At 40.6% G+C, this 13778-nt stretch overlaps 1 protein-coding gene across 4 annotated transcripts in view; it reads left to right on the forward strand.

Annotated features, from left to right (window-relative positions):
• Positions 1–2677: 2677 nt before the first annotated feature.
• The window catches only part of MLF1 (myeloid leukemia factor 1), a 35256-nt gene continuing 24155 nt past the window's right edge, over positions 2678–13778 (forward strand). Inside the window, exon 1 of one of the 4 annotated variants that reach the window (XM_003830635.4) lies at positions 2678–2900. In XM_003830635.4, coding sequence (XP_003830683.1) covers positions 2854–2900 — 47 coding nt within the window. In that variant the 5' untranslated portion in view covers positions 2678–2853. The remainder of the gene's footprint in view (positions 2901–13778) is intronic. The other 3 variants (XM_034957659.3, XM_034957658.3, XM_034957657.3) reach the window with 3 other exon arrangements.

The following is a 13778-nucleotide window of genomic DNA, read 5'->3' on the forward strand; positions in this document are numbered from 1 at the left end:
GGCTCATCTCATTCCTCACTCGGAAAGTGAGTTTTAAGGCATATGAGTAGAACTGTACATTATATACACCAGGCAAATGCTACTTTAGCACTGCCCTGGAATGCTTTTCCACTAGACATCCACTTCCTTCCTGTGGGTCTTTGCTCAAATTCCCCTTAGTGAGGCGTACACAAAACTTGCTATTTATAATTGCACCTCTCCATACTCCTTACCGTGATCAGCTTTTCTCCCTAACACTTATCACCTTACAATATACTATTTTCTGTTTTGTTTATTTTGAGTCTGTCCTTACAAGAACATAAACTCCAGGAAGGCAGAGATTTTTGTCCGTTTTGTTCAATGATGCCTAAGGTTGTAGATCAGTCCCCAACACTGGGTAGTCACTCAATAAATATTTGTAGAATTGAATTTATGTGATGTGAATATATTCCCACTGAATTTTGTACTTTTTAGTTTGGGTCCATTTAGCTTGTCAGCATGATTTTGAAAAATGATTACCCGCTTTCATCCTGCATCTTTAAGTATGACTCATCACTCACATACCATATAACCAGCACTCACAGAGGAAAGCTCCAGGTACCCAGCTCAGTTCAATTACTAGCTGTGTGAACCTTGGCAATTTATTCAGCTTCTCTGTGTCTTGAATGCATCATCTATACATGGGGATAAAAGCTATCTCTACTCCATAAAACTGCTAATGAGGATTCAATGAGGTAATGCATATGGAGTGCCTACAACAGTGCCTGGCACACATTCAATAAATATTAGCTATTATGATTATATTTACAGCCAAGTCCAGGACCCTCTCCTCTCAGTCCTGTTCTGCATCTCTATTCCTCCTATGCTGGAGTATTCATTCTCTCCTGACCCACGCTTTCTTTCATTTCCACCTCTTACCCATCAGTTCTGAAAATGATGTCAAGGTCTCTTCAGTGCCAACTCTGCTCTGCCCTCCTTTTTTTTTTTTTTTTTTTTTTTTGCATTTGTCATTAGATCCAAACTGCTTTCACAAGGTTCAGCTAATTCCCTGACTAACCTGTGCCTGGACTAAAGCTTTTATAACAATGTGATTCTAAAAAAGTTCCCACAGAAACTAGAGGGTAACATTACAAATTTACTTGGCCTTAATCCAGAACTATTTTAACACCATCTTTTATCACATAACTTACTCCATTTCAAGTTTTTTTTTAAGTGTGGCCTCCTTCACATCTTGTGCTTGTACTATTTTAAAGAGAAAAACAATTTAAGGTCTTGTAAAACAATTTTGTTTGCCTTGAAATTTATTTAGAAATTTTAGAAATTTTGTGTATATGTTCTCTGAGCTTTATTCTGAGTCCAGAGGAAAAGAAAATATCCTCTTTCCTGGATGGGCTGTGCCATCTCATCTTGGGCTGTGAAGTCTGCCCTACCCCATGCCACCAGTCTCAGGGGAAGGAAGCTGCCAAAGAACTTGGCTAAAAAAGGGGGATGGGGAGTAAAAGATCCAAAGGATTAAATTTCCAGCTCTCAAAATAACCCCTGACTACTCCTGTCACCTCCAAATCAGGACTTGCACACTTCTTCATGCTGGCAAAGTGCCACCCCTCTGGCCTGATCCCAGGGGGCCCTGATGAGCTATGGACGCCCCTTTATCTCTGCAAGACAGCCACGTAGAGAAGCTGGGGAGCTCACTGAATTAAGGGTGGACATGCAAGATATATTTTCTCTTTTCTTATACTCTTACCATTCTTCTCCTTAATCTCTCTTCTGTCTTCCCCTCCATCTGTCTCCAGGCTCCTGAAAGGCCCCGTGATAGTGTTTTCTAAAACTTAGTAATTTGAGTACCACTATCACGATGTTCCTCTCCCCTGCTCTGCCTACCCCCCCGCCCCACCATATCCAAATTCCACCTGTTCTATTTGATAGCTTACTTTTTCACTTAAAAATGCAAAATCTAGCTCTTGATGTATAGCACTGATTTAAATTTAAAATCAGTTTCCTTGCCATAAATAGAAAGCTCCCTGATAAATGTAATGCAAATAAAAACATATAGTAGTGGAATTTTAGTTGGATATGGCTGCTTGCTGCAGGCCTGTGCCTGAAACCTGCTGTTAGGTTAAGAAATGCTGGAGAAGTGTTAAAAACATATCAGCATCGCAGTGAGACTTGATCTTTGAAAGAGAGACACAGAAGGACAACAGAAAAGAGAGCAGCTTTCTCAAGAGGTAAATAAGTTTGTTGAAATCTGATAGGCTTCATCCCATTTCCTTCAACAACTGAGTACACTATTTGCTAACTGTACTAAAAAACGTTTTGCACATTTTTTCTTATATTTGCTCACAGCTTTGGACTACCAGAGAATGTTTCGGATACAGGACTAATTCCTGTGGATGACAGAATGCGACCGTTGAATGGGACATTGGGTGTCATCTGGTCCAAATCTTGACCCCTTTTCATTTTCCCCGAAAGAAAGACTAGTGGCTCGGAACCGAGGGCGGCATGCCCAAGGTCACAGAAAGGGTGGTCTAATGTTTTGGTTCCTGCAGCCCAGAGAACAAGCTATCCCATCCCACGGGAGCCTTGGCGAAAAGCTGCCCCGGCCGGCGCAAGGCCAGACTTCTCGCCTCCACTATGTTGATTGCGGTTGCCAGGGCAGCGGCGCATTGCTCCCCGCCTCGTCCTGGTGACGTCACAGAGCAATGTCCAATGGGAAAGCAGCTCGGTGTCACGCACCTCCTTTCCCGGCGGGCACCGCCTGCGCCGCGGCGAGTGAGGCGTCGTCCGTACTGGAGGCTGGCTCCGGTCGCGGCCGCGGCGAGTTAACATCGTTTTTCCAATCTGTCCGCGGCTGCCGCCGTCCAAGACAGAGCCAGAATGTTCAGGATGCTGAACAGCAGTTTTGAGGATGACCCCTTCTTCTCGTGAGTTACGGGAGCCAGGAGTCCGGGGTCGCGCGGGAATTAAGGAATCGAGGGGAGCTATTTTAAGGGAAAAGAGCGAGTTTTAGAGGGCGAGAGAGAATTCGGGTAACCCTGGAGGCGGTTTGAAGGAGACGAGGATTTGGAGGCCTGGGAGGGAAGAGAGAGGAGGATTTAGGGGTGTGTGAGAGAGGGAAGAGACGGATTTGGGCGCATGAGGTGGAGAGAGGAGGGTTTGGACGCGTGAGGTAGGCGGAGGGAAGTTTGGGGGCGTGAGGTGTGGGGAGGAGAGTTAAGGCTGGGAGGTGAGGGGAGGAGAGTTGAGGCCGGGAGGTTGGGGGAGGAGAATTGAGGGCATGAGGTGGGGAGAGGATGTTGAGGGCGTGAGGTGAGGGAAGGGTTTGGGAGCGTGAGGTGGGAGGGAATAGGGTTGAGGGCGTGAGGTGAGGGGAAGGGTTGAGGGCGTGAGGTGGGGGAAGGGTTTGGGAGCGTGGGGTGGGAGGAGGAGGGTTTGGGGGAGTAAGGTGGTGGGGAGGGTTGAGGGTGTGAGATGGACGAAGGAGGATTTGGGGGCGTGAGGCGTTTGGAGGAGGGTTGAGGGCGTGAGGTGGGGGGAGGGTTTGGGAGCATGAGGTGTGGGGGAGAGTTGAAGGTGTGAGGTGTGTAGGAGGAGGGTTGAGGACGTGAGGTGGGAGGAGGATTTGGGAGCATGAGGTGTGGGGAAGGGTTGAGGGTGTGAGGTGAGGGGAAGGAGGGTTTTGGACCGCGAGGTGGGGGGAGGAGGGTTGAGGGCGTGAGGTGGGGGGACGGTTTGGGAGCATGAGGTGCAGGGGAGAGTTAAGAGCTTGAAGTGCAGGGACGAGGGTTGAGGGCGTGAGTTGGTGGGGAGGGTTTGGGAGTATGAAGTGCAGGGGAGGGTTGAGAGCTTGAAGTGCAGGGAGGAGGGTTGAGGGCATGAGTTGGTGGGGATGGTTTGGGAGCGTGAGGCGGGGGTAAGAGGGTTGAGGGTGTGAGGTGGATGGAGGAGGATTTAGGGGCTGAGGAGGATTTGGGGACATGAGGTGTGGGAGGAGGGTTGGGGAGAAGGGTTGAGGGCGTGAGTTGGTGGGAAGGGTTTGAGAGCATGATGTGGGAGGAGGGTTGAGGGCGTGAGGTAGGGGGAAGAGGTTTGAGGGTGAGAGGTAGTGGGAGGAGGGAGGGTTGGGGCGTGAGGTGGAGGGAGGAGGGTTTGGGGGCGTGAGGTGTGGGGAAGAGGGTTTAGGGGCATGAGATGTGGGGGTAGGAGGGTTGAGGGTGTGAGGTGGACAGAGGAGAGTTGATGGCGTGCGGTGGGGGGAGGAGGGTTTGGGGGCGTGAGGTCGCGGGAGGAGGGTTGAGGACGTGAGGTAGAGAGTTGAGGGCCCCAGGTAGGGGGAGGAGGATTTGGCTGCATGAGGTGGAAAGAAGGCCCTCCCTCACACTCCCGGGGTGCCTGCTGCTCTCCATTTGGCCGGACTTTGGGTGCCCGTCATGGCTTCCTGTGTGCAGAGTTGGCCTTTGCAGCTTCAAGGGCTTTGCAGGTGACATAACTACCATCTCGGTGAAACTTATGGTGAGAATTATGTTCACATAATTGCAAATGGGAGCAGGGAATATTTTATAGCTCCTCTTTAAATTCCACATAGGAGCAGGTAATATTTTATAGCATGACAGTTCATTGAAAAGGGGAAGTTTTTAAAACAGCATTTTCCATGTGAGTGGGGAATGTGTCAATGAGAGCACGACAAAGTTGTGGAGAGTTGTGCTTTCTCTTAGAAGTTGTTGGAAGTTGCCATGCCAAGTGCGCTGTTTTCTTTGCTCCCTTTGTTACAGAGCTAACCTTGTTTGTGAAGGGACTCTGCTTTCTGTCAAAACTAGAAATAGGACAGGGAAGCTGATGGGGCGGGGCGGGGGGAGGGCGGCGGAGGGCGGGGGGTGTGTATTTAACACCTCAGGTAAACAAGTGCCATTCGTTGCCTTTGAAGGTTCCCAGTGAAGTAATGTGATGCCCTAGGAAGAAGGCATCCAGAAATTGGTTTCACTATTATTTATTTTTGAGTTGTGGGATTTTTTTTACTTAATTCTAACTTTGGCCATTGTTACAAACACATTGACATAGTCTAGTTGTATCTCTAAGAGGGGAAATTTGTAATACTTTTTAGCCCAAGTGTTTTTTGCCAGTTTGAATTTTGATTTCAAGTCTAGTTTATTTTGATCCCTTAAATTTTCTAGGTTTGCAGTTTGGAGCGCATTTTTTAAAAAGGTCTTAAGAGTTTATTGCACATATTTTTCAAACAATATCTGTTGGGGGTGTGTTGTGCGTCTGTGTTTGTTTGTTTGAGACAGGGTCTCACTGTGTTGCCCAGGCTAGAGTGCAGTGGCTTGCTCTCGGCTCACTGCAGCCTCTGCCTCCTAGGCTCAAGCGATCCACCTGCCTCAGCTTCACAAGTAGCTGGGTCCACAGGAGGGAGCCACCACACCCTGCTAATTTTTTTTGTAGAGAGGAGGTTTCGCCGTGTTACCCAGACTGGTCTCAAACTCTTGAGCTTAAGTGATCTGCCTCCCTCGGCCTCCCAAAATGCTGGGATTACAGGCATGCGCCACTGCACCTAGCCAATGTTGTTGTTTAAATAAATGATTGACTTAAATGTGTTAGTACTAATTTAAAGCAAAATAACATTAATAAAAAGATAATGAACAGTGGGAAATGAAATGATTAATATAGAAAAATAAAATGATTAAAATTTTTTTCTGAAGGTTATTTATTAAGGCATACATGAACTCAGGCAAATTTATTATGCCATTTTAGTTAACGTGTTTAGGAGCTGTTGGGATATGGACAGTGTTATTTTAACAGGTTTAAATTTTTGTATTATTGTGATTCTCTCTTTTGAAAGCCAGAGGCGAGGCTTGGTGGCTCATGCTTGTAATTCCAGCACTTTGGGAGGCCGAGGTGGGTGGATCACCAGAGGTCAGGAGTTGGAGACCAGCCTGACCAACATGGTGAAACCCCATCTGTACTAAAAAAAAAAAAAAAAAAAAATACAAAATTAGCCAGGCATGGTGACACACACCTATACTCCCAACTACTTGGGAGGCTGAGACAGGAGAATCACTTGAACCCAGGAGGTGGAGGTTGCAGTGAGCCGAGATTGCGCCATTGCACTCCAACCTGGGCAACACGAGTGAAACACTGTCTCAAAAAAAAAAAAAAAAAGAATATTTAGCCAGAGAATATTATTTTGTAAAATCCATAATTTTATTATTTTGTATTACATAAGCTCTGGCTTTCAAGAGAATCACAGTACTACAAATCCATAGATTATTGAGGTGTTGAAGTCATTCATATGTAAATATGACATCATACAATTGGTAACAGCTAAGAAGATTATGATAGACAATTTTCGAGTTGTATTATATCCTTGATTATACCAAAAGTTGTTTTATATCTTTCATTGTTAAGGATTCCATCCTTAACTGTGAATGTGTAATGAGTATAATATGTTCTTTAAAATGTCTAGCAGAAGTGTAATTTAAACTCTTGAGTGATTCTGAGCAGAGACAATGAATTCAAGAGTCAGGGTCAGAAATAGTAACAGACTACAAATAGTAAGCATACAGAAGAACTCTTCCTCTGTGCTTAGGATGAAAAGGACCATCAGTTACTCTTTCAGTTATCACTATCTATAGCCTTTTTCAAATGCAAGGAGCCATATCATAAAAATTGAAGGTAAAATTGTTGCAGTTAACTTTTTTTTAAGCCTAATCTCCTTTATTCATCACAAAGCTTTTGCATAGACCTTTTAAATATACAAAATAGTGGCCAGAACTCTGCTTACAGACTACCATCTTTCATTATCACCATATTACAGTTAATTTTATAAAATTGATTCACACTTAACCATTTCTTTTCTCCACAATGAATTATATTTAACACACTTTTGGGGATAAGGGAGAAAAAGAATATGAGTTTATGTTTATTTCAGGTAATCTATTTGACCCACCCGTTTTACCTCAACCCCCAAACAAAATGAGTATCCATTTCTTAAGTTAAACATAAAGAATTCATAAAGGTGACAAACTCCTTAATGAATCATCCACTGACCTTAGGAACATAGAGATGTGAAACACATAGCTCATGCCCATTCCCTTTTATATAAATATTATCCCTGTTGCTAACATTGTGGTGGGTGGGTCATAGAGTCAGTAAATGTTGTTTAATGGTGAGTTGGTGTCCTTTATTCTCTTTCTTGTAGTCAATCTGGTATTTAGTTGATTGCTGAAAGTAATTATCATTTGCATTCAACAAATAACATTGTTGATACTGGTATTTTCTAATTAGAACATTACCATTTTCTAAATAGTCCATTAGAGTTGCTTATATTGTTCACAATCAAGGTTATTCAATATAAGCAAACGCTACTGATTTACTAATTATTCAAAAATGGACAAAAATATATACTTCTTTGATATAAAAATAGAATTACTAGGTACTACGATGCTGATAAGGTGCTGTGGCTAAATTGTTAATTGCTTAAAATATTTAAGTAAAAAGTAATTAAAATCTGTAGTTTTGAATTCAAATATATTCAGTTTCAGTGTTTACCTTATTATAACAACAGTGCATCTTAAATGTTTCTTCAGAAAAGTAAAAGGAAATGTTAAAAGTTATATTTTAAAATTTGGTGTTTTATTACATACTTGGGATTTTTAAACTTTGGTATCTCATTATGTCTCAGGGCTGAAGTTATTTCATTGAAAATTTACATTACAGTATATTCAGATATACCTTCTTAAACAATATCTGTTACTTGATTAAAAACACAAAGGTTAAAAGCTAGCACTTCCTGGCATGCAGTTCTCTCAAGAATACTATCTTTCTCTCACATCTGTATTTGCTAATAATGTGCATATTGTTAAGTACCTATGTATAGACAAGAGGATTTTGAGGTTAAATGGTTTTGGCATCCTGTACCCTAAAAAACATTGATTATGTAGTATGAAAGTTTATAAATATCTAGTATGACCCAGAATTTTCTATTTGATACGAAACAGGAACTGTGAATCTTCTGAGCTACAAAAATGTAATTCTGATCGAGCAAGTCTACAAAGAATAATAACTATGTTACCACTTACCAGCTATTGGAGATAGAAAGCTCAGAAGCAGGCTGGCAAACCTGTCAACCTTAATTTTTTTTTTTTTTTTTTTTTTGAGACGGAGTCTGGCACTGTTGCCCAGGCTGGAGTGCAGTGGTGTGATCTCGCCTCACTGCAACCTCTGCCTCCCAGGTTCAAGTGATTCTGCTGCCTCAGCCTCCTGAGTAGCTGGGATTACAGGCACACACCACCACACCCGGCTGATTTTTTGTATTTTTAGTAGAGACCGGGTTTCACTATGTTGGCCAAACTGATCTCAAACTCCTGATCTCGTGATATGCTGGCCTCAGCCTCCTAAAGTGCTGGGATACAGGCATGAGCCACCGCACCCAGCCAACCTTAATTTTTAATCATAAATTATTGTTGTCTCTTCTTTAAGTCTCTCAACTCTCCATATGAGCATCATATATCTGATGACCAGTATTTGGTACTGCATATATTCACAGGATGTTACTTCTTCTATCTCCTTATATGTATAATCTCTATTTTAAAAATTTTTACAAATTTGTATTTATTTTATACTTGGAAGTAGTTGGATTTATTAAAGGACATTGCTTTGTCCTATCCACTGATGGAGTTCAAAGTGAATGTATTCTATGTACAAGATGTGGGTTAACTTTTTTATTGATGGAAAACATTCTCATTGAAGGAAATAAAACCACCTTGTTAAGCTTTTGGAAACAGTATTCAAGGTTACTGCTTAAATACTTGTTTCAGACGTACAGTCTGAGGTAGAGTCTTCGCCAAATTGTCATAGCTTGGCTCTAGTTAATATTCTGCCACATATACCTCTCATTCTAAACAGTTGATAAAAGTAGCTTGAGAATACTCAGCTAAAATTTAAGTTACTGATTTTCAAGGTCCCACTTTATTCTAAGACCCTGAATACCTACTGTGAAATTACCTAGTATAATTGTTCTTAGGAATATTTTAATATATAAATTTCTTATAAATGAACTTTGCAAATTATAAGATCATATTTGAAAGAATGAGACACTGTAAGCCTTGTGCTGAAAGGATTTCTAAGGTATACTATTCATTTGGGGCATTCTTTGGTTCATGAGGTAAACACCACTGAATTAGGAGCCCAGGAACACAGCATGACTAGGACATGGTTGCTGGGTCAAAAATGCCATACAGTAGCGTGTACCCAAAAGATAATTCCTACTTGTGCCAATTAATATTTGTAAATATCCATGAAAAAGGAGTGAACTATTTATAGAATATCAGGGGAGCATAATCATTTCCACAATTTTTTTGATATCAAAGGCTTTTGCCACACCAACACTTTGTACTTCAAGACAATGGAAAAATAGAATTGCTTAATAAAAATGTAATTCATTCTTTAAATATTTCTTCAGTTTCTACTATAGGCTGAACCCTGTGGGTTCTCTTTTAAATTTTTAGATGTCCTGGTTCCTGCCCTCAAGATCCTTCTTTGAATGTTACATGCATTATTTCTAGTATCAAAACATGGATCTTCTGGTCTATTTTCCTGATAGACCAGTCTACCTCATTGAAACTGGGGAACATTTCTTTATGATCAAGAGAACCATAACCATCTGCTGGCTAAGCTTTTGCACTACCATGTATAATGGAAGGGAGGAATTTCCCTTAATGAATGAGCCTGCCATGTCAGTTATCTGAGAACCTTATGTAATAGGTAATGCTCTTTGCTTAGAAGCACAAGTATCTATATTCTTATATAAATGAAAAAGAAGTGTAACTTAGGCAAAATAAGTGTGTGTGTGTGTGTGTGTACATATGTATTTGAGAGAGTTTTAAAAACAATAAATTATTCTAAAGGGAGACATTACCAGCCCTTAAACACATGTATGTACGTATGTACATACATACATACATACACACACACACACGTACACACTATGTTGCAATCATTCCCAAGTGACCTGGAATCAATCTAAGAGTTAAGACATAAACACTTTTGAAGGGGAAATAGGCAACAATTTATTTTTCCTGCCTTGTGATATATGCTGCAGGTAAATAATATAGAATAGAAAAAGTACGTTTGAGACCAAAGTTTATTCAGTTTGGTTGTGGTTTGTGTGAGCAATTCTAAGAGAGGAGGTATATAGTCATCATAGTGAGTAAAAGTACATTTTTCTTGACCTAAATGAAAATACATCCTCATGGAAAATCTGAAAAGTATAGAAAGTTTGGTAGCAGAAATAATACAACCCATTATTTTGATGTATTTTGTTTCAGATGTCCACCTGTGGATTTTTATTTACCAAAATTCGGACCACACTTTATGGTTAATTATTCAATGCTTTTCTGCAACATATACCATGAACATTTTCCTGGTCTTTAGATATTCACTAAAGCATGACTTTAGAGTCTGCAAAATATTGCATCCTATGAACATACAAAGCATATTTCTCACATAAATCTTTAACAACATTTTCAAATTATTACCTTAGACTCTTTGTGTACATGAAATGACTAGTTTGTATAGTATGAGCTTTTTAAAACCTCCTATTTCCAATTTGTTTTCCTAGAAGAATGAAATTTTATTTTCAAAAGAGAACATTATGAATGGGCTAAAATTTTTCATTTGAGAAAAAAAGCCTAGGTTAATTTTAAAAATATTAAAACAACTGTGTGCTACCATAGAATTTTTTTAGCTTTGATAAAAGTGAATTCAAACTTGGACAAGAGAAACATTAAAGCCTTATCTCCAAGCAGCTGCCTTTCTGGGTAGACATGAATTAAACTCACTAGAAGTTTCAGCCAGATTTCTTCCTGAATGGTTCAGACAGTTGCAAACACCAGACTATAGGCTCACTTTTGTTTAATGCATCTTCCAACAGGCAGTCATTTGTTCATGTCACTCAAAAAAATAAAATTTTTAGCATTTGCTGAACATACACATATTCAAATAAACATTTAAATATTCCCCTACTTCTATATAAAGAAAGAAAAACCTGGGCAAATTTTAAATGAGCCGTATTTTGTTGATTAATTTTTAGCCCAATTATAATGCAATGAGAAAAATTAATTTTACTAAATTTTGTTTCTGTAGAAAAGTAATAGCTGTTTAGCACTCCCTTATTCAAAGAACAAATTTAGTATTTCTTGAAATACTTTTCTTCATTGTAGTCAAATCAGATCCACATATCTAAAGGAAAAGTTGACTGGTTTTCCTAAGTAAGTATATATTAATAGGAACAAGCATTTTAGTCTCCATACTTTAACCATACTCTAAGCTGCAAATGTCCAGTGAGTTTGGAGCTGTAAGCAAAAGGACCTCCTTTTGAAATGCCTATTTTAAAACATCAAATGGTATGAAATCCTTTAACCTCATGCAGTTACATTTATTATGAAATATTTCAAACATACTGCAAAGGTATAACAAATACTTTGGAATAATCTGGTTTTTGAGGTAGGAGTTAGAAAATGTTCCATGGGTAACTCGTTTGTGCATTTTAGAACTACTTGAAACTCTGTACCTTCAAATAAAAAGTAGAGTGGGGTGGAAGGAGGGAGAGCATTAGGAAAAATGGCTAATGCATACTGGACTTAATACCTAGGTGATGGGTTGATAGGTGTAGCAAACCACCATGGCACATGTTCACCTATGTAACAAACCTGCACATCCTGCACATGTACCCCGGAACTTAAAAAAAAAAAAAAAAAGGAAAAAAAAAAGAAAGATTTTGTGAGGTGGAAAAAAAAAGTAGAGTGATACGTATACCAAATTTTGAATTACTAAAGTAATTTTGTTCTTCATAATCTGATTTTGGAAAACACAAAACGACTCCCTTTCTGCCTTCTAGTGTGCTAAAACATGAGCTGCTCCGTGTGTACTATTGATCTGTACACACTGAGATTTTAAATTAAAATTAATTTATAAACTGTCACAACTTCTTTATAGTGCTTGTTGCATATAATTTTGCTAGAATAGTGATTCTCAAACTTTTAACAGGTAGGAAATCTAGGAATGGTAGTCTTAAATTTCCTTTGCCCCTCAAGACAAAAACTCATACTAAAAATCCTACAAGAATCTGGTATGTGGCTGGGCATGGTTGCTCACACCTATAATCCCAGCACTTTGGGATGCTGAAACGGGCAGAGCCCAGGAGCTCGAGACCAGCCTGAGCAACATGGCAAAATCCTGTCTCTACCAAAAAAAAAAAAAAAAAATTATCCAGGCATGGTGGTGCATGCCTATAGTCCCAGCTAAGGAGGCTGAGGTGGGAGGATCAATTGAGCTTAGGAGGTCAAAGCTGCAGTGAGCCATGAACATGCCACACTGCACTCCAGCTGACAGAGTGAAACTCTGTCTCAAAATAATAATATGCCATGTAAGAAGCTTAAGGTTACCACTTCACACTAATAACAAATTAAAACTGAACAACCTGAGAAAACAACAACTTTTCTTGTATATAGCAGAGAATCGAGGTCACAGGGCAAATCTCTGCCCCCATAATTGGAGATAGGCAGATAGAGAGAATCACAACTTAACTGGTGCAGAAACCTCTTCAGGAACCAGTGCGAGGGTAGTAGGAAAACCTGACCTGTAGTTGACAAATTACTGGAGACTCAGAGTGGACAAGTGTCAGAGTTAAAAACTCCATGGTCCCCCATAATTTTGTGAGTTTTACCTCCAGGAGCTCTACCAGGTTCTCCCAGTGAATATTGGAAAAAATCTTCTCATGCTTCCAGCAGAAGAGAGGGGTGGAAAGTAACCATTAAATATGCCAGAGCATTCTGTTTTTCTTAGCAAGGGCTGCAGTCAAGAGAAACTTTTTTATCAAAGCCCAGTCTGCCTGGGGGAAGGCAAATACCCAACTCCAGCTCCTCCAGCCATGTTATCACACTGGAGGGGAGGACTAAGGCACACTGGTGAAGTTTACAACCCAAGGCTAGGCTAAGCCAAAGACTGTGAGTTAATCTTATGACTACAGAACACTTTGCCTCCCCAACACCTTATCACTACATTACTAAAGGTCTATTTACTGCAGTTCCCTTTACCCAGTAAATATGTACTACTTTCAACAAAAACTTACGAGGCATACTAAAAGGCAAAAAAACAGTTTGAAGAAACTGAACAAGTATCCAAACCGTATTTCTAGCAAGGAATATTGGAATTATCAGACCAGGAATTTTTTTAAACTATGATTAATGTGCCAAGGGCTTTAATGGGAAAAGCAGACAACGTGCCAGAACAGATATAAGCAGAGAAATGGAAATTGTAAAAATAAAATAAAATGCTAGAGACTAAAAACATTGTAACAGAAGGCCACGCGTGTGGTGGCTCTCGGCTGTAATCCCAGCACTTTGGGAGGCCAAGGCAGATGGATCACCTGAGGTCAGGAGTTCAAGACCAGCCTGGTCAACGTGGCAAAATCCCGTCTCTACTAAAAATACAAAAATTAGCCGGGCGTGGTGGTGCATGCCTGTAATCCCAGCTACTCGGGAGGCTGAGCCAGGAGAATCACTTGAACCCAGGAGGTGGAGGTTGCAGTGAGCTGAGATCGTGCCATTGCACTCCAGCCTGGGCAACAGAGGGAGACTCTGTGTCAAAAAAAAAGAGAAAAATGAAGGATTCCTTTTATGGGCTTATCAGTGGACTATGAACAGCTTAGGAGAGAATCTCTGAGCTTGAGGATATGACAGTAGAAACTTCCAAAACTGAAAATCAAAGAGAAAAAAGACCGGAAAAAAAAAAACCCCATAATATCC

This window comes from Pan paniscus, chromosome 2 (assembly GCF_029289425.2).
Source record: "Pan paniscus chromosome 2, NHGRI_mPanPan1-v2.0_pri, whole genome shotgun sequence".
NCBI lineage: Eukaryota > Metazoa > Chordata > Mammalia > Primates > Hominidae > Pan > Pan paniscus.